This window comes from Bufo bufo, chromosome 10 (assembly GCF_905171765.1).
Source record: "Bufo bufo chromosome 10, aBufBuf1.1, whole genome shotgun sequence".
NCBI classification, from domain to species: Eukaryota; Metazoa; Chordata; class Amphibia; order Anura; family Bufonidae; genus Bufo; species Bufo bufo.
This window is the reverse complement of record NC_053398.1, coordinates 37,218,642-37,240,017: the sequence shown is the minus strand read 5'-3', so window position 1 is coordinate 37,240,017 and position 21,376 is coordinate 37,218,642. Positions and strand designations below refer to the sequence as shown.

The following is a 21,376-nucleotide window of genomic DNA, read 5'->3' as shown; positions in this document are numbered from 1 at the left end:
TCTATCTTCTCTGCTGAGCCGCGGAATGGAACCACAGATGCGGACAGCACACGGTGTGCTGTGCTGTACACATCTTTCGCGGCCCCGTTGAAATGAATGGGTCCGCACCCATTCCGCGAAATTGCGGTAACGGATGCAGAATCATTCATACGGCCGTCTGAATGAGCCCCAAGTCTCATTCTCATCTCCCTCTTAGTAAATTTGGTACATTCCAGTGCGAATGAGATCAAGACTGATGTGAAAACCAGATTTAAAGGGGGTTGTCTGCTTTTTTTAAATTTTTTATATTGATTACCTGTCCTCAGTCACGATAGGTCATCAATATCAGATCGCCACCCGGCACCTCTGCCCATCAGCTGGTTGAAGAGAAGGCCACACTCCTGTAAGGGCAGCCTTCCCTTCATTCTTCCCCTGCTCGCTGTCTACATTGCTGCGGTGAGCAGATGTAATTACAGGCCGCCCTGTTCACTTCTATGGGACGGCTCCTTCCTATTCATGTGTATACTATAGAAGTGAATGGGACGGCTTCCTGCTCACCGCTGCGATGTCGACAGTGAAGGGAAGGCAGCGCTCGCACAGAACATGGCCTTTTCTTCAACTAGCTGATCAGCGGGGATGCCGGTTGTCGGACCCCCACCGATCAGATATTGATGACCTATCCTGGGGATAGGTCATCAATAAAAAAAGTGGACAGCACATTTAAAGGGGTTGTCCCATATAAACATTTCTGGCCTATCGCTAGGATATGACACAGATGTCAAATGCGGCTCCCACCTGTGGGATCCACTCCTGTGTCCAGGAAGAAGGTAGAGTGTGCGGACCCCTTAATAGCCGACCCCTGGCTCATCTATTTCCGGCAGTCCCATATGATGAACGGAGAGGTTGCTGAGCTTGCGCAGTTTGCTCTCCATTGACCACTATAGAACTTCTGAAATTAGCTGAGCACTTCTCTCTCCTCGTTCTAGCTATCTGTGGGGGTCTCGGCATTCCGCTTCCCAGCGCAAGCTCCTTCTCCTCCAGGCCTGAGATGCTCCACTGGGCTCCCTCAATGTCGGCATCCGATTTGACGGAGACCGACTCGTCTTACGTCAGGGTAAATGGTCACATGACGTAAGGGGATCCGGTCTCCGCCATGGCAAGTGATGTCAATCCGGACGTTGACATTGAAGGAGCCCAGCAGAGCACATCAGGTCTGGAGGAGAAGGAGCAGGAAAGTCATCTTCCCTTTACAGGTCTGGCCAAGTGGGGAGCTTTGCCAAAACCCACTATTCTTGCACAACTCCTTTTAAATTAGAGTTGTTGGGGTTATCGAAATATTGATACCCAATCGATACTTTTGTCCTGGTATCGATACGATACCGGGATTTGACATTTATCGATACGAGGCTGCCCTACTGCGCAGCCTAGCATCAGAGAACATGGAGCGCGCCCTAGATTGTTGACCTATCCTCAAGATAGGTCATCAGTATGTGATCGGTGGAGGTCTGACTCCCAACACCCCCCCCCCCCCCAGGATCAGCCATTTGAGGAGACCATAGCGCTGTGACCTCTTCCTAGGCCAGTGACGTCACGTTCATCGGTCACATGGCCTAAGAGCAGCTCCGTCCCATTTAAGTGAATGGGGTTGAGTGTGATACCAAGCACGGCCACTATACAATGTACGGCGCTGTGAAGAGACCTAAGCGACCAGGTCTCTATAAACCGCTGGTGGGCGGGGCTGGTGGGAGTCTGATCGCCACTGATCTGATGATAGGTCATCAGTATTGTGCTCCCCGAGACCCTCTATATCCACACCCCTGCAGTTGGCCCCTGTTAAATATACTTGGCATATCCTAATTAAACACCACAGAAAATCCCTGTAGTAATTGGATCTGGAAACGATGCATTATTATTATGATGCTGAATGACATGCCTATAAAAAAGGATGTAGAAGCGCTGCTTCGTAATGGGGTATAAGTGATGCTGCGCCTCCGAAATAAAGCATTCAGCACCGTTTATGGCTGACGGAGGCATCATCGACTCCATTTACTATAATGTACCCGAGGATTAAGAGATTTTCCTCCTGGAAGTTAATTATGTTTAACAAACAGGGAAGAGCTTTGTGAGAGTCACATTGAGCAGAATATTAAAGAGGAGCTGTCATCTCTCCTGACATGTCTGTCTCCGGAAATAACAATCCTGATTCCTGTTTTCTTAGCACTCTGCCTTGTGCTGTTCCTCTATTATTCCTCTTAGATTTGTTTGAATGCATTAACATCTTGGTTTTGCAGTTCCTCTTGTCAATGGGATGTGTTGCTGCACCGTCTGTTAATGTCAGCACTGATTGGACAGTGTCAGATTGTAGGGACACCTGGGGGGGGGGGGGGGGGGGTTGGTAACACACAGTTGTCAATTTACAGCTGAGAAGGCACCGGCCTTGCAGCTTAGCCTAGGCCGCGTGACGTCACGTTCATCGGTCACTTGGCCTAGCCGCAGTTCAGCCCCATTGAAGTGAATGGGGCTGCGCTGTGCTTGGTGAGCTGAGAACAGGCTGCGGCGCTACTTCGAGCGCCAGTGCCTTCTCAAACAGCTGATCTGCAGGGGTGCCAGGTGTCGGACCCCCACCGATCAGCATTTCTAAAAGGGCTAACAGAGGAACAATGTAGAGTTACTAAGACATGTCTGAAGTGATGACCCTTACAGGGGTTGGGCAACCACAACTCCCAGCATGCATACATGCTCTGCTCTTATTCACTTGCATTATTCGTGGCATTGTTCCATTGGCTAGAATACAAAAATAAGAAAAGAGATAACTCTTGGCGTCTGCGCAGTCTGCATTGTTTTACTAACTGTGATAGGTAAACATCTAAGTGCAAGCGCCATATTGTAATGGCTTCACGCTAACAGTAGTACAGCATACGTCATATATGACACATCAGGGAGGAAGGTCCTCTTGGAACTTGAGTGAATAAGGCTCCATTCACATGTCTGTAAGTGTTGTTTGCACCCGTTCCGCAATTGTGTGGAACGGGTGCGGACCCGTTCATTCTCTATGGTGACTGAAGGGATGCGGAGAGCACACTATGTGCCCTCTGCATCTGCAATTCCGGAGCCCGATCTTCCGGTCCGCAGCTCCGGAAAAAAAATAGAGCATGTCCTATTCTTGTCCGCAATTGCGGCCAAGAATAGGCATTTCTATGGGGGTGTATTGCGGATCCGCAATGCACTATGGACGTGTGAATGGACCCTAAGACGTTAGCTGAGACCTGGAGGATATGGGGGCCATCTTACTTAATCAAGAATGATATTCACATCTCTATCAGTCCCCCTTTGAAGCCATTTCAATTGGCCTAAAGCTGTCCCTAATCTAAGTAGGTTCTGCAATGTGTCCCATTGTACCTGTTGGTTGTTTTACCACTTTAGAGACAACCTATCTCTACTGGATAGACTCCCTCGTAATGGACGTATACAATGGGAAGTCAGATTCTCACCTATCCTTAATACAGAATATATGGGGGCGATGTTGAGTGGTGGATGCTTAGTTCGGTTTTAGTCTTCAACTTCTCGATTATTGTGAACATAAAAACTATTAATACTGAGAATCTTTGGGCAATACTATCCATGGGTCATTGGGCTGGAAGTATCGGACTGTAACAGCTTTGTTCTTTCTTTTACACAACTTTCTCATAGCCCAAAAACCTATTTGTACGATCTCATTTGATATCCATATTCTTTGAGTCAGCAGTCACACAAGGGGGAACAAGAAACACCATCCTTTCAGGTCTCCAGACTCGACACTTTCTTGCAATGACTGGCGTAGATCTAATTAGGCTTTCCTTTGAGATTCACTGATGTGCTTGTGGTCTACAACACTCGGAATGGACCATCAAACCAGGGTTTGAGGTAGGGTTGTATTGAGTATCGAATTTTCAATACCCAATAGATACTTTTGCCTGGTATCGACCTCGATACCAGGATTTGCCTTTTTTCGATACTAGGCTTCGCTATATAGTATCAGAGAACAAGGAGCGCGCTGCTCTCAGTGCGCTCCGTGTTCTCCTCAGCAGCACAGGGGAGAAGGAAGCAGTCTCTCCCTCCGCCCCCTGTGCCGCTGCTGCCACCAATGAGGAGAGAGGGGTGGGCGCACTGTGCCACCAATGAGGAGAGAGGGGTGGGCGCACTGTGCCACCAATGAAAGTAAATGTTTAAAGAGGACCTTTTCATCTGGCAAAAAATGCTGAACTAAGTATCATGATATGTAGCGCGGCGCCCAGGGATCTCACTGCAATTACTATTATCCCTGAGCGTCACTCCGTTCTCCGGTATCTTCGGGGACTTGGTTATAGTAGGCGGAGTCTGCCCTTGTTCTCTTGGGCGTCTCCTTCTCCTAGGCTGTAGCGCTGGCCAATCGCAGCGCAGAGCTCACAGCCTGGGAGAAAAAAAAACTCTCGGCCAGCGCTACAGCCTGGGAGAAGGAGACGCCCAGGAGAACAAGGGCAGTCTGCGCCCAGTATAAACAAGTCCCCGAAGATACCTGGAGGACATAGCGGGAGGCTGGAGCGGCTGTACATATCATGATACTTAGTTCAGAATTGTTTGCCAAATGAAAGGTCCTCTTTAATACAAATCCCGGTAGAGGCGGGAGCTGCGATTAGCGGCAGTTAACCCCTCAGGTGCCGCACCCGCCTCTACAGCGGAGTCAGTCAGAATGACAGCAAAAGCCACTGGACTAGCAGTAGTGGCTAGGAGAGCTCTTTGGTTGAAATCTTGGGCTGGTGATATCAGTTCCAAGATGAAATTATGTAGTTTACCGTTTCATGGAAAACTGGTGTTTGGCCAAGATTTAGAAACTGTTTTAGAGAAGGCCTCGCACTCATAAAAGTCCTTCCCTAAGGATACAAATAAAAGAATTTTCCTTTCGAAGAATTAAAAAAGGGGGTTCCTTTCAGGCAAAAAGCCACTAGGGAAACAAATTGGTCCAAAGGAAAAAATCAGAAGACTGGAAACAGAGGCTTCCTGTTTACCCCAAAAAACACAGAATCTTCCAAACAACGACGCCAGGGTTCAGGTGGGAGGAAGACTGAAGTTTTTCATAAGAGAATGGGAAAACATCACGGTAAATCCTTAGGGTATTAAATATTATTGCAAAAAGTTACGATATTACCTTTCGTCTTCCTCCTCCCTTAAACGTCTTCAGAGTAACTCCAGGTCAGAGATCGGTCTTCTTACAAGAAAAAATGGAAGAGGGTATTCGGAATCTATTGGCTTAAAGGGCCATTATCCTGCTTCCTTTCTCACAACAAAGAAAGGGCTATTATTCGACGACGGATGGAAAATTCAGACTAATAATAAACTTAAAAAGCCTAAACAGGTTCCTAAAATAGGACAGATTCAAAATGGAGACCATAAGATCCACAATAAATCTGTTGAAAGAAGGAGATTTTTTGGCATCAATAGATCTAAAAGATGCATATTATATTACCATATTCCGGTATGCAAGAAATCTCAGAAATTTCTCTGCATAGCAGTTTTTTTGGGGAAAAAAACTACATCATTTCCAGCTCCAAGTACTTCCCTTTGGTATCGCCTCCGCCCCGAGAGTGTTTACCAAAGTAATGCTAGAGCTGGTGGCTCATTTAAGAAGGCGAAACATCCTAATTATTCCCTTCTTGGACGATCTGTTAATTGTAGGCGACTCAGAACAGACACTGGAGAACAATCTGTTCATAACTTGTCAGACCCTTTATCAGACAGGCCGGTTAATAAACTGGAAAAAAATCAAATCCTTGCCCATCTCAGAATTTAACATTTTTAGGGGTCCGTCTAGATTCTACTCGTCAAGAAACATTTCTTACAACCCAGAAGGTGATGGGGATAAGCGAAAAGGTCGTGAAACTTCAAAATCAATCTGTACGTACAATCAAGGAGGCTACTGGGTTCTTTGACTTCGTGCATCCCGGCAGTAAAATGGGCACAGGTCCACACTGATTCTACAACGGTGGATATTAGGGTGTTTGGACAGAAGTCAGTAGTCCATTAGAGGGGGAAGTTCAAATTCCCTTACTAGTAAATCAGTCCCCGCAGTGGTGGAAAATTACAGAACATCTGATGAGAGGGGTTCCATGGAATCCCGAACATTTGATTTATTGCAAGCCTTTGGGGATGGGGAGCGCACTGCCCTCATCTCTTTCCAAGGCAAATGGTTCGACAGTCAGAGATCCCTCTCTTCAAATCAGAGGGAGTTGACGGCTATCTGGGACGCGATAAAGGCATGGTCTCATTACATAAAAGGAAAGGACGGACAACACAACAGTAGTTGCCTACCTAAATCATCAAGGAGGAACAAGAAGCCTAGCTCTGAGCCAGTTAACAGAAAAAATATTTTCTTGGGCGGAAGTTCACTTAAGATCCCTGTCAGCTAAAAGGATTCCTAAACACAAAGGCGGATTTCTTAAGCAGAACTTCTTTAACCCCTTAAGGACTCAGCCCTATTTCGCCTTAAGGACTTGGCCATTTTTTGCAAATCTGACCAGTGTCACTTTAAGTGCTGATAACTTTAAAACGCTTTGACTTACCCAGGCCATTCTAAGATTTTTTTTTCGTCACATATTGTACTTCATGACACTGGTAAAATGAAGTAAAAAAAAATCTTTTTTATTTATAAAAAAAATACCAAATTTACCAAAAATGTGTAAAGAATTTCCAAGTTTCAATTTCTCTACTTCTATAATACATAGTAATACCTCCAAAAATAGTTATTACTTTACATTCCCCATATGTCTACTTCATGTTTTGGATCATTTTGGGAATGATTTATTTTTTGGGGATGTTACAAGGCTTAGAAGTTTAGAAGCAAAAACACAATTTATAGGGACCAGTTCAGGTCTGAAGTCACTTTGCGAGGCTTACATAATAGAAACCACCCAAAAATGACCCCATTCTATAAACTACACCCCTCAAGGTATTCAAAACTGATTTTATAAACTTTGTTAACCCTTTAGGTGTTCCACAAGAATGAATGGAAAATAGAGATACAATTTCAAAATTTCACTTTTTGGGCAGATTTTCCATTTTAATAATTTTTTTCCAGAATCAAAGCAAGGGTTAACAGCCAATCCAAACTCAATATTTATGGCCCTGATTTTGTAGTTTACAGAAACACCCCATATGTGGTCGTAAACTCCTATACGGGCACACAGCAGGGCGCAGAAGGAAAGGAACGCCATACGGTTTTTGGAAGGCAGATTTTGCTGGACTGGTTTTTTTGACACCATGTGCCATTTGAAGCCCCCCTGATGCACCCCTAGAGTAGAAACTCCAAAAAAGTGGCCCCATTTTAGAAACTACGGGATAGGGTGACAGTATTGTTGCTACTAGTTTAGGGTACATATGATTTTTGGTTGCTCTATATTACACTTTTTGTGAGGCAAGATAACAAGAAATAGCTGTTTTGGCACCGTTTTTATTTTTTGTTATTTACAACATTCATCTGACAGGTTAGATCATGTGATATTTTTATAGACCACGTTGTCACGGATGCGTCGATACCTAATATGTATACTTTTTTTAATGTAAGTTTTACACAATGATTTCTTTTTTGAAGCAAAAAAAATCATGTTTTAGTGTTTCCATAGTCTGAGAGCCATAATTTTATCAGTTTTTGGGCGATTACCTTGGGTAAGGTATGATTTTTGCGGGATGAGATGACGATTTTATTGGCACTATTTTGGGGTGCATATGACTTTTTGATCACTTGCTATTACACTTTTTGTGATGTAAGGTGACAAAAAATGGTTTATTTAGCACAGTTTTTATTTTTTACGGTGTTCATCTGAGGGGTTAGGTCATGTGATATTTTTTTAAAGAGCCGGTCGATACGGACGCGGCGATGCCTAATATGTATACTTTTTTTTTTTATATATATATTTTTTACTTTATTTGGGGAAAATGACGTTTTTAGCCTTACTTGAAACTTTTAATTTTTTTGGAGGAAAACGTTATTTTTTCAACTTTTTTTTTCACTTTCTTTTTTGTCCCACTTTGGGACTTGAACTTTTGGGGGTCTAATCCTTTACAATGCATTCCAATACTTCTGTATTGGAATGCATTGGCTGTATGAGTAATACAGTGTGTATTACTCATACAGCTTCCGGGCTGTGAGATCCAGGGGGCTGGATCTCACAGGGTCTTCACCGGAAGGCAGCGCGATGCCTTCCTTAGGCATCGCGCTGCCTTCCATGCCATCGGGTCTCCCCTACAGCCGCATGGGGACCCGATGGCACCACAGCCACCGCACCGGATAAAAGCCGCAAACCGCAGGTCTGAATTGCGGCGATCGCGCATTTAGCCGAGGTGCCTGCTCAATGATTTGAGCAGGCACCTTGTTCCGATCGCCGGGCGGCGGTGATCGGAACAACATATGACGTCCCGGTACGTCATGGGTCCTTAAGGACTCGGAAACCATGCCGTACCGATACGTCATGGGTCCCTAAGGGGTTAAAATTGACAGAATGGAGCCTAGAAAAACATGTTTTTCTCCAAATCACAGAATTACGGGGAACTCAACGTAAAATTAAAAATATTTTTTTCCCCTGAACCTCTTCGATGGGAACATAGGTGTGGATGCACTGTCACATAAGTGGGATTTTCAACTTTCCCCCTCTTCAACTAATTCCCAGAGTTCTAAAAAAGATCTGGCTAGACAAGGCACATGTTATTCTGATAGCTCCTCTGTTACAAAAAAAAAAAAACATGGTTCCCCTTGCTGAAGACCCTGTTAGTTCAGAGCCCATGGATTCTTCCTTGGAAACTAAATCTATTGTCACAGGGTCCTATCTGTCATCCCAAAGTAGAAAGGTTACATCTGGCAGCATGGAACCCGAAAGGGTGATATTGAGGTCTAGGGGTTTATCAGATGCCATTATCAACACCATGACGGCCAGCAGGAAAGAAGTGACTTCCAGAATTTACGCTAAAGTTTGGAGGTGCTTCTGTAACTGGTGTGTTGAAGCCAGAATCTCTTCCCAGAAGTTCTCGGTTCAAGCAGTTTTAGGATTCCTGCAGTCAGGATTTGAGAAGGGATTATGTCCAAATACATTGAGGATACACATATTGGCGTTAAGCGCTGTATTTGATGAACAAATTGCGGATCACCCATGGGTTATGTGGCAGACGGGTTAAGACCATTCCTAAGACCTACTGTTTCTCCCTGGGACCTGAATTTAGTTCTATCAGGACTGATAAATGCTCCCTTTGAGCCCTTGTCAGAAGCCTACCGGTACCGGTAAATAATTAGGTTTTTCACCACCGCCCAATCTCCAGACACAAGTGGGGGGGGGGGGGGGGTTCCTGGTACTTTATCAAGATCTGGAAGTGAAGCAAAAACTCAAGTGTGTATTTTATTCAAATGCTTGTGCAAACTGATCACATAACCTGTCAGACGACCATGTTGCATCTGGGAAATGCAATCCTGTCCTAGGGCCTGACCCAGAAAGGACCTTATAGGGACTGAGGCCTGTCTTACCGTTAGGGGTATACCTTACTGAAAAGAGGGCTACCAGCAGGCACTCTGTCCATGGCTTACCAGTCTATGCCATGGCTTTTTGAATCTTTAAGGCTACTTTCACACTGGTGTTTTGGCTTTCCGTTTGTGAGATCGTTTCAGGGATCTCACACGCGGTCCAAAACTGATCAGTTTTGCCCTAATGCATTCTGAATGGAAAAGGATCCGCTCAGAATGCATCCGTTTGCCTCCGTTCGATCTCCATTCCGCTTCGGAGCCGGACACCAAAACGCTGCTTGGTGTCCGTCTGACGAAACTGAGCCAAATGGATCCGTTCTGACACACAATGTAAGTCAATGTGGACGGATCCGTTTTCTATGACGCAATCTGGCACAATAGAAAAGGATCCGTCCCCCATTGACTTTCAATGGTGTTCAAGACGGATCCGTCTTGGCTATGTTAAAGATTAATACAAACGGATGCATGCGGTTGTATTTTCGGTGCGGATCCATGTGTGCAGATCCATGACGGATCCGCACCAGGCGCAAGTGTGAAAGTAGTATAACTTTAGTGTCTACCGCTGCTTTGTGGATGCTACACCCAAACCCTTCATCATCTCCTGCATCACTTCATCTGTGAAGTGAACACCTCTGTCACTTTCAATGATCTCGGGTACCCCACACCTGCTTGGGTCCCGGGTGTCGGACGCCCACCGATCAGATACTGATAACATATTCTGTGGATACACTTGGAAAACCCCTTTAAGGCCTCATGCAAATGACCGTATGAACTTTGCGGTCTGCATAAAACTGATCCGCCAAAAATAAGGATGACGTCCGTGTGCATTCCGTATTTTGCGGAGCAGAACAGCTGGCCCCTAATAAAGTGGTCCTATCCTTGTCCGTAATGCGGACAATAATAGGACATGTTATATTTATTTATTTTCCGGAACAGAAATACGGCCATACGGAAACGGGATGCACGCGGAGTAACTTCCGTTTTTTTTTTTTTTTGCGGACTCATTGAAATAAATGGTTCCATATACAGTCCGCAAAAAAGACGGAATGGACATGGAAAGAAAATACGTTTGTGTGCATGAGGCCTAAGAAGGTCTCGCCCTCTCTTCTCGCTGTGCTGTGAGGTGTTGTCTATGGGAACTGCCCCAATTAGTGATCTAATGTAAACTGATCTTTTTTTTTCTTTTGTTCCTTTTTCTACCCTGATTAGGTAAATTAGGAAAGGAAAAAAATTGCACGCTCCCTCGGTAATGATCCCCGTACGGCTGCTTAGTTACATTAACCAATTCCGGCGGATTGTGTCATAATTATGGTGTTTGTCACCCGCAGATTCGGAGGGGAAATTATCTCATTTAGCAGACTGTAAAATGCACAATTTGCAGTGACATGCCATTTATACGTCACTTTGAAGCACAGAGCTCTGCCTCTAGACTCCTATAATAATAAGATCCGAGCGGCTGGTGGCACACCCATTGCTTTGTTACACCGAACATAAGGATGGGAGCTGATTGTAGCGTATCCCAGCACGTATACAGTAGAAGCAGCCATTTTGTAGACTAAGGCGTTCCATATGAAGATCAGGACTATTCACTTAAAGGGGTCATCCCACGACTTATGTAAAAAATCAAAATCAGACATCATACAGTACAGGACAATCTCTAATAAAGCTAGAACCAGCCCTGTACCTCACATGGATCCAGAGATCTCCGCATTCATTGCTCTGCTAGGTTTATTTCAAGCTGGCAGCTCAGGGGCGTGTCTTTTCTGCTGCAGCTCAGGGGGCGTGTCTCGGCTCTCCCTATCACAGCTCAGGGGGCGTGTCTCAGCTCTCCCTATCACAGCTCAGGAGGCATTTAAAGAATGAAACTGAGCATGTGCAACCATCACAGTGAGCAGGTCAAAGAAATAAGGAAAAGAACAAACAGCAGGTGGCGCCATACAGATGCATTTTATTGAGTAACTCAGTGGCTATGCTAAATTTTTAATTACATGCAATTACAAAAGTATTCAGATCCAGGTGCTGGTTTGAAAACTGTAGAATATTTTTCATGGGACAACCCCTTTTAAGGAATTACAGGCTGCAGTGTGCAACTAGCACTGAAGCAAAGTGTCTGATGTATTCATTTAGCCTCTCCATATTACTGTGCACATGTCAATCAGCAGCTAGAGGGCAGAGGTAAGCTCCCATATCATGAATACATTAGACTCCTTCTTTACACTGGACTCCTTGCCGGCCATGCTCCATGAGCTTTACCTTGTGAGTTCTGAAAAACCGCTTCATGTTATCCTAAATGACTAACTGCCGAAATCAGCTGGCCTGTATACCACGCTGTCCTCGGAGAGGGCGGTATAAGGGACCTGAGAGGTTCCCTTTAAAAGAGGAGAGCCCACAGAATAGGTGGTAAATGTTAGATCACTGGGATCCCGTCTATGAGTACATGAGTCATGAATGGAGGTGCGGTGGAGTATGCGTGCTGCGGCTCCACGCAGCTTTATGGATATCACCGAATCTCACTTAGGGCGCATGCACATGTCCACAAACCACGGATCCGTGTGACTCGTTCTCTAATTTGCGGAATGGCCACATACAGACAGGGGTGTGACCCCCATAGAAAGGAAGCGGTCAGTGCAATCCACACAAAATGCGTATATAGCCCGCTGATGAAAAATACCGTAGTGTGCACGAGGCATTACTGATACATTCATTATGAATTAGTATAGTAATATATAGCGATTCCCTGAGCATTTGATGTCAGACGAGCCGCTATTGCGAATTGGGTAGTGCAGAGTAGTGGAACGCCCGTCCGTGCGTCTTCTCCATGTTGCAGTCCTGGCAGATCGCATAGAGCTGTTTGAGCTGTGGTTTGGATTACGTTTTTTGTTGCATGGAGCAGGCAAATACTCCGGGGGAAAAAGAGGGGAAACGGCCCTATCTGTCCATTGCATTTATTACCCTACAGAGCAGCTGCTGCTGCAAATCGGCACAGAGCGAGGGCGCGCAAGCCGGCCCGCCGATCACTCTCAGCAGGTAGAATTCAGTCTGTGAAGACGTCGTACATAGGGCTGAAACGATTACTCGAATTAATCCATTAACTCGACACACAAAAATCCTCGATGCAAATTTTTTTGCATCAATGATTCATTTGTGCCATGTGACCACAGAGTGTGATTGAAGAGCTTGCTATTACTCGCGCTCCGTGGTCACCCGCCTGCCCGCACTGGATCCTGACGTACACACATGCTTACGTGCACTATGACCTGATGTTATGTGACGTCAGGTTCCAGTGCAGTGCGTACAGGAAAGGTAAGTATTTTAGTTAACTAGCACTGCAGCTGGGCACTGATGGCTAGGAGAGGGCCTTGGGGGAGGAGATGGTGGCCTTGGGGGAGCTGGTGGCCTTGGAGGGGGAGCTGGTGGCACTGCTGGAGGAACTAATTGCATTGGAAGGGAAACTGATGACCATGGAGGGGGAACTGGGGGGAGCAACTGATGGCACTGGGGAGGAGACTGATGTAGCACTTGATTAATCGGCAGAATACTTGATTTACTAAAATAGTTGATAGCTGCAGCCCTAGTCGCACAGCGTTTAGCCCTTAACTAGTCCTAAAAGTTTAGGCAAAGATCGTGTCAAAAGTGTCCAAAGCCTCTATTTCCAGCGGCCAAAATGACTACCGACAGGAAAGAGGCGAATATTCATTAATATGTGGGAGATGGAGTGGCGTGGTATATCTAAGACCTCGTAGCCGACTCCCGAATCCTTCCAGTTCCTGAAAGGCCGAACCACGCTGGATAAAAAGAGAATTGTATAACCGACGATAGTGAGATCCTGATCCGCAAACCCTTCAGGTTGTGCCCCCCTGGTCTTGGGAGCTGTGGCATTCACATGTGCCATTGCGGGCCACAAAATGCATGGTTCTCCGGGCTTTTTAATATTGATGACCTATCCTCAGGATAGGTCGTTAATATCCGATTGGCGGGCGTCCGACACCTGGAACCCCCGCCGATCAGCTGTACAGGGAGATGGCGCGCAGTGCGCACATGCCGTCTCCCTTCTCTCTTCCTGCTCTCCACTGTATGTCTATGGGACTGCAACAGCAGACAGGAAGAGAGAAGGTTGGCGCTCGCCGTCTCCTTGTACAGCTGATCGGCGGGGGTGCCGGGTGTCGGACCTTCGCCAATCTGATATTGATGACCTATCCTGAGGATAAGTCATCGATATTAAAAAGCCTGGACAACCTCCTTAACAGATGGCATACTGACCATAGAAGTCAATGGAGCTATTCAAACATCCTTTTGTTTGTTTTAGTTTTTTTTTCTCTTTTCGTGGATCCATGTGCCGGGCCCTGTTCTTGTCTGTTTTGGCACATAAGGCTAGCCCTTTCTATTGATAGGAGTGAGAAAAAATTGCAATGCACACAGAAGCAATGTTTTTTTAAGGATCCATTTATTAAATTTTTTTGTTTGCGGACCAAAAATCGGATACGGCTGTGGGCACGAGGCCTTACGCCTAGTGCCCTGCAGTTGACAAAATACATTTATCAGAATTGTCTAAAGGTATCCAAGCTGTCAGCCGAATGCCCACTTGGCTGACAGCTATTCTGCCCAGCCCGACACATGCACTCTCAGCTCAACCGAGCGTGCGTGTGTTCTCAGTAGGGAGAAGGGAATAGGCCAAACACCTACAGTGGAGGCTCATCTCCCATGAGTACAAAGAATCAAGCATGTTGAAATCTGGCATGCCCAATCCTTTCTCTTGCCATCTGCCTTCATGAGATAGTTGGGACACTGTTATGCGGTTTAGATGGTTAGCCGATCCTTCCGAAGTCGGCAGGTTCAGCTGGCATTCATGTATGGTTGTCTTGTGTGCTCCGTTTGCCTGCTTTCCTTTTTTTTGCAGTATTTTTGTCATATCATTTATACATGAGACACCCTAATTGCGGGTTGTGTTTTTTTTAGTTTTTTTTTTTTCATTGATGGCCACCTTTTAAAGGGCATCTGTCAGCAGTTTTGTCCCTATGACACTGGCTGACCTGTTACATGTGCGCTTGGCAGCTGAAGACATCTGTGTTGGTCCCATGTTCATATGTGCCCGCATTGCTGAGAAAAATTATGTTTTTTAATTTTATGCAAATGAGCCTCTAGGAGCAACGGGGGTGTTGCCGTTACACCTAGAGGCTCTGCTTTCTCTGCAACTGCTGAGCCCTCTGCACTTTGACAGGACCAGGCAGTGAAAAAGTCATCACACCTGGTCCTGTCAATCAAAGTGGAGAGGGAGCAACAGTTGCAGACTCCAGAGAGAGCAGAGCCTCTAGGTGTAACGGCAACACCCCCATTGCTCCCTAGAGGCTCATTTGCTTATATTAAACCATCAAACATAAAGGCCGACAGATGCCCTTTAAGAGTCATTGGTCTTGTTGCCCATTACATCCGATTAGATCTCAGTAAAAACCGCCATCCTCTGCCGTGCTAAAAATGTGGTATGAAATTGTACTTTCTAGATACGTCTATCACTCGGCCTTGGAAAGGAACCAGGGTTTAGCTTTCCTCACACCTATTGTAACACGTGAGCACAATGTAGTTTGGTCACAAATTCTGGGCGTACGCCTCCTTCACGACTGGGTGGTGCCCCGGAGCTCAATTCTGTTACAGGGTGTGGAAAAAAAAAACATGCTCTGCAGGACTGACCGCTTTTAGTTTTATTGTTTTCCAAAAAAAGAGTTGCGTTTCCAGTTTAAAAGGGTTGTCCGCTTTTTACTATTGATGACCTATCCTTGGTGAACACTACAGAGCCCTCCCATAGAAGTGAATGGGGACGCAGGTAAACAGAGCAAAGAAGGCAGCGCTCGTACAAGCGCGGCCCTCTCTTCAAACAGCTGATCGGCGGGGGGACCGGGAGTCGGAACCCCCACGATCTGATATTGATGACCTATACTTGAGCGAATCGAGCTTCTGATCCACGTTTTGAAATGGTTTTCAAATTCTAAAATCAAAGTCTGAAGTTATTCACTGAAATCCCACAAAACTAATTTCCATCGCTGGAGCCCATAGATTTGAATGCTGGACGGAGACAAATCTCCGTACAGCATTCAAACGAAGTTTTGAGCGAATCGACTTCAAATCTACGATCCGAAGTATCGGTTCACTCAACACTAGTAATCAATAGTAAAAAAACGGACAACCCCTTTAATTCCTTGCAGTATACTAAGGGCCCGACGCACAGGGTAGTAATGGGGATGGAACTGTTGAGCTGGAGAAGAGCTGCATGTAGAAGCAGAGATCGCCTCCTCTTTATGGAAATGAATAGTGTTGAGCGAAGCGAGCTTCGGATGTTACAGCGGAAGTCACTTCGTTCAAGACTTTGGATTAATACTGTATGAGATCAGTCTCCAACCAACCAGTATTAAAATGTATGGGCTCCGATGAGCCAAAGTCAGTTATTCGCGAAGTCGCACGAGACTTCGTTGAATAACTTCAGTAGTCGGTTTTCCACTTTCAAAATCAACTACCGAAGTTATTTAACGAAGTCTTGCGCGACTTCTTGAATAACGGACATCGGCTCATCGGAGCCCATACATTCTAATACTGTACGGAGACGGATCTCCGTACAGTATTAATCTGAAGTTATGAATGAAGCGACTTCGGAAGGTAGCATCCGACGCTCTTTGCTCAACACTAAAAATGAACAATCACTGCTGTGATCCTTCATCCTCATACAGATTCACTGTTGGTGGACAGCACATACCTGTTCACACAGGGCGATGTGCTGCCCATAAATGCTGATTTTATGTGCCCCATTTGCTCATCCGTCGGGTGGTCGGCGGCACGGTTACACGAGCCTCCTCTTAGGACCAGGATTATCTAATTGTCCCAATTGAAGGACACTCAGGCCTTTTTCTTTACTGTAAACCATCTTCAGATCATATCTGTTAGGTCTCTTGCACACGAACGTTGTGTATCCGTTCCGTGCATTGGAGACCGCAATTTGCAGTCCCCAATGCAGCAGCCGGGACGGATCGAGACCCATTCAACTTGATTGGGTCCGTGATCCGTCCGCACCACAAAAAATAGAACAAGTTCTATTTTCTGCGGTGCGGAGGCCCGGACAGAAACACCTTGGAAGCACTCCATAGTGGTTCCGATCCGTGCTTCCATTCCGCATCTCCGTGACTGCCGACCCATTCAAGTGAATGGGTCCGCATCCGTGATGCGGAGTGCACACGGTCCGGTGCCCATGCATTGCGGACCCGCTGTATGCGGGCCGCAATACGCCCATGGGCGCACAATGTTCATGTGCGAGAGGCCTTATCACGGAGGTTTACGCAGAGGCAAGGTTATAAATCCTCCCGCAACTTCTCTTATCTCAGGTGTTTATTAGATATAGGGCATAGGCAAATTTAAAGGGACAGGAACACATTATTATTTTTTTTTTTTTGGGGGGGTATTCCCTTCTTAGACTGGTATGGCATATCCATGGTTTAGTGATGCAGAACTTGCATCTTGGTCTTTGCGGCACACGGCCGGCACTAGAACAAGGAGTCCAATGTAGTCGCGATATGCACGCTGCAGCCGCCGATTGACAGGTTACTCCCTATGCACAGTAAGGCCAGCCATGTTCAGTGGTTCCCTCTCTCCATACACAGACATGTTTGTCTTGGTTACGTCTATGTGTATTCAGTGGGGAGAAGGGGGAAAGCTGCTGCCAAACACTTCTGACGGCGGCTTATCTCTCGGGAGAACAAAAGACGAAAATATTAATTTCGCCCGATTCTTCTCTCGCCACATCATTCACTCTCCATACACATTAGACAGTTGGCCTGTGCGGTGTATGTGGATATGCCCTAAACGCCAAAGATGGCGTACCCCTCTGTTCTGACTAAGTATTCAGTCCTTTTCATCATAAGGAAATGGGCGGATGTTTCGCTGTAGCTGTCACGGATTTGCCTTGCGGGTGATCGTATTAGTTGTCGCTCAGTTTCCCCCACAAGTAAGGAACTGCTAAATAGAGATTATAATTATCTGCATGACGTAAGATGCCGATTGAATTATTTATCTAATGTTGTTTTTTTTCGTGCAGTTGTCAAAACCCCTGCCACTCCAGGTTGTTCCTTAGGCCTCATGCACACGACAGTTGTGTGTTTTGCAGTCCACAAATCACGGATCTGCAAAACACTGATGGCGTCTGTGTGCGTTCCGCAATTTGCGGAACGGCACGGACAGCCATTGATATAACTGCCTATTCTTGTCCACAAAACGCGAACAAGAATAGGACAGGTTATATTTTTTTGCGGACCCTGGAACGGAGCAACGGATGCGGACAGCACACGGAGTGCTATCTGCATCTTTTGCGGCCCCATTGAAGTGAATGGGTCCGCAGCCGAGCCGCCAAAACTGCGGCTCGGATGCGGACCTAAACAACGTCCGTGTGCACCACTTATCACGGATGCGGACCCTTGAATGGGTCCACAATTCCGGAGATGCGGAACGGAGTCACGGAACGGAGTGCTTCCGTGGTGTTTCTTTCAATTGTTCTGCACTGCAAATAAATATGACCTCTTTATATATATATATATATATATATATATATATATATATATATATATATATATAATATATTATTTTATTATTATTTTTTTTATTTATTTATTTTTTTTTTTTTGCAGTGTGGACAGACCACGGACCCATTTAAGTTTAAAATGGGTCTGGCCTGCTGCACGGATGCTGCCCGTGTATTGGGGACCGCAATTGCGGTCCCCCAATGCACGGACCGGCTGTGTGCATGCGGCCTTACAGTGATTTATTTTGCATGTAAGGCGTCTGGCACACGACCATATCCGTTTTGTGGTCCTCAAATCACGGATCCACAAAATATCGATCAGGTCAGTGTGCATACTGTAATTTTTGCGGGACCCACTGTAGAAAAAAAAAGTCTATTCTTGTCTTTGTGCTGTTTGTTTTTGTTTTTTTGTTTGTTTTTTTTTTATTTTATTTTTTTCTTCCCCCGAACCTGTAGAAATGAATGGTTCCATGTGCGACTCGCAAAAAAATGTAAATTGGGCATGGACCAAAAATATGGTTGTGTGCATGAGGCCTAAAAGTGTAAGCAACTGTGAGCTGCTGTCCTCGGTTTGCACAAGCTCTGCCTCTACTGCACTTTTTATGCTTCATGTCTATAGAAAAGACATTGCCGTGCTGCAGTATGTAGTCCCCTGTTCAGGCTTATTAGGCTAGGGCAATAATGGCTGACCTCCGGCACTCCAGGTGTGGTGAAACCACGACTCCCAGCATGCTCCATTCCTTTGTGTGGAGTTATGAGAACAGCCAAGCCAGTGTGCATCTTGGGAGTTGTAGTTTTACCACAGCTGGAGTGCCGGAGGTTAGCCATCACGGGGCTAGGGCTGCACGGCGACACTGGTTGTGGCCAGGATCGCCGAGTAGCGGTGATCCCATAGAAATGAAACGGATCGCCTCAACAGTTTGCTTGCTTGTGATTGTTGTGGTGATCCATTTCATTACTATGGGATCACCGCTACTCCGCAATCCTGGCCGCGGCCAGTGTAGCCCAAGCCTTAACCTATGACGCGTAAAGATTAACAGATCAGTCAGTAGAAGTCCAGCTGTGGAGATGACCTCTATTAGGATACAGCAACGCGGGAGGATTTGTCACAGCAGGTTTGTACGTGAGTGCGCAGCGTTTTACAGTTTCGGCAAAGTGAATGAGATTTTCTGAAATGTCATCCATGCACCGCGGAGAAAACCCGCAGCGTAAACTGACTTATACCTCAGGTTTTCAGTATATTTCTTATATACCTGTATATTTCTTTTGCATCCGTTCCTCATTCTTTGCAGATCGGATGTGGACCCAGTCATTTCAATGGGGCCACAAAAAAATGTGGACTGCACACCGTGTCTGTTTTGCCGGCCCACAAAACAAGAAGATAGACCATGTCCTATTCTCCTCCGTTTTGCGGACAAGGATAGGACATTTCTACAGAAGGGGAAAAAGAAAATGGTGGCATGCACACGGCCGGTGTCAGTGGTTTGCGGATCACTAAGCGCATGAGGCCTTATGCTGCAGGTTTTACCTTTGCAATGTACGGGTTAAAGGCAGTGGAATACCTGACAACCATGGCAGCAATGCAGCTGCAAAAACCAGCCCCTTTTGGGTGTTTTTACCCTAAAATGTCCCATGCTACTTCAGGTTACTCTGTCGCCCCCTAGTGACAGGTTCTCTTTGAAAAAAGCCTAGACTCTTCGTAATCGCCCAGTTATGTAACAGCAGTGACCTCTCTTCAGCGGAGACTGAGTGCCTTACTCACATTACGTTGTATGTCTTTTGTATACTTGAAAAACCTCTTCTTGGCATAGTTTTCGCCTTAATAACCATTGCAAAGGTTGATACAAGCCCTGCGTCCACACCTCTGAGACAGACGGCAGCTCCGCATTCCTGAGCCTGTTCTGTGACTGCAGGGCTGAAAACTCAGTTTTGTAGGCGGAAGCCATTGCGTTGCAGTGCGGACATGAGGGTGACCCGTCGCTTCTCTCACCCTCCGATATCTCACCAGGTTCTGCAGAAGGTGGCGGAGTAGAGCAGGCCATTCATGGTAAGGAGGTTATTGGCAGGGATTTGGGATTTGTTATGTTGTATTGGACTACTTTATATGAAATATCTGCCGCTTCACCCTTAGATATCTGTCCCCAGCGTTGTCCCGATCTTGTAGTTTTAGCAATGGTCCACCCCAGTCCTTGATCCTTGCTGCCCCCTTTGGCTCAGAAATAGGGAATATTGGAGGCCCTCTTTATATTTGTAAAAAAAATGGCTCCCAACTGCAAGTCTTTGTGTCCTATTACTTGGCCATCACTCATCGTTCTGCCCCAAGGGGTGTTCGCAGTTTGTACATAGTGTGCAATGTTTTATAGGGGCCTCGTGTACAAATGATGGCTTGTCCGTCTGATATCTGTCTTGTGTCTATGTCCTTTTTAAAGGGGTTGTACCAAGATTGACTGACTGGGGATCGATGTGTGTGATCGGTGGGGACCTGAATGCTGGGTTCCCCGCGGATAACGGGAACCGGGTTCCCACATTTTTTTCGTTTCCATGGAGCGGTTGCGCATGCACCGTGTATGGGACTGCCAAAGATGACTGAATGCTGTACTCTTCTATTGTCAGCAGTGCCATGGGGCCCCAGCGATTGGGCCGAATCAAACACTTATCACCTATCCTCTACATTGGGAATAATCTTCTTTATGGTTAAAGGGGTTGTCCAGCTTTGGGGGCCTTTCTGCCAGACCCCCATCACTCACCTGCTCCGCGCCACTGACTTCCAGCTTCTTTGGTTCCACGTTCATAGACTTCCGTTTTGACGGATGTAACGTGTCCCTCTGTAGCCCATGACTGGCCGCAGCAGTGAAGTGTCCCCCAGACGTCACCCGACCTAGTGACGTGGCACCTTTCGATGAATCCATTATCACTCTCATGTGTGTGATAGCCTTTGATGTGTGATTATCTGCCATTTCCAACAAAATTGTTTATCTCAATAAACCTGGTGGCCATACACGTTAGATGAATGTAGGTTGAACCCGTTGGTTTTGGTGGGATCGACCAACCATCTACTGTGTATGGGGCCTCCGGACTCTTCGCTGAGGTCGGAGAGGAGAAAAATCTCACTGGTGGATTTCAACATTCCCAATTGTTCTGGGGAAAATGATGTATGCGAAGCATAAAGGGGTTTTGTTGTACTTGGATATTGATGATGTCCTATCCTGAGAAGAAGTCAGCTATATCAGATCGGTGGTCCGACATCCAGCTACCCCAGAAGCAGAAGGCTCTGTCAACCGTGCCGTGGGCCTGGAGTTCAGCTTCTGTTTAACTGAATGGGT

The 21,376-nt window shown here is 46.1% G+C and overlaps 1 protein-coding gene across 2 annotated transcripts in view; it reads left to right on the top strand.

Annotated features, from left to right (window-relative positions):
• LOC120980648 (toll interacting protein) overlaps positions 1–21,376 on the top strand; it is a 66,662-nt gene that overhangs the window by 11,419 nt on the left and 33,867 nt on the right. The window contains exon 1 of one of the 2 annotated variants that reach the window (XM_040409878.1): positions 19,947–20,100. The exons of the other annotated variant lie outside the window; for it this stretch is intronic. Within the exon in view, the coding sequence (XP_040265812.1) occupies positions 20,098–20,100 (3 nt within the window). The 5' untranslated portion in view covers positions 19,947–20,097. Of the gene's footprint in view, positions 1–19,946; positions 20,101–21,376 lie in introns of those variants that run through there. 2 annotated transcript variants of the gene reach the window in all.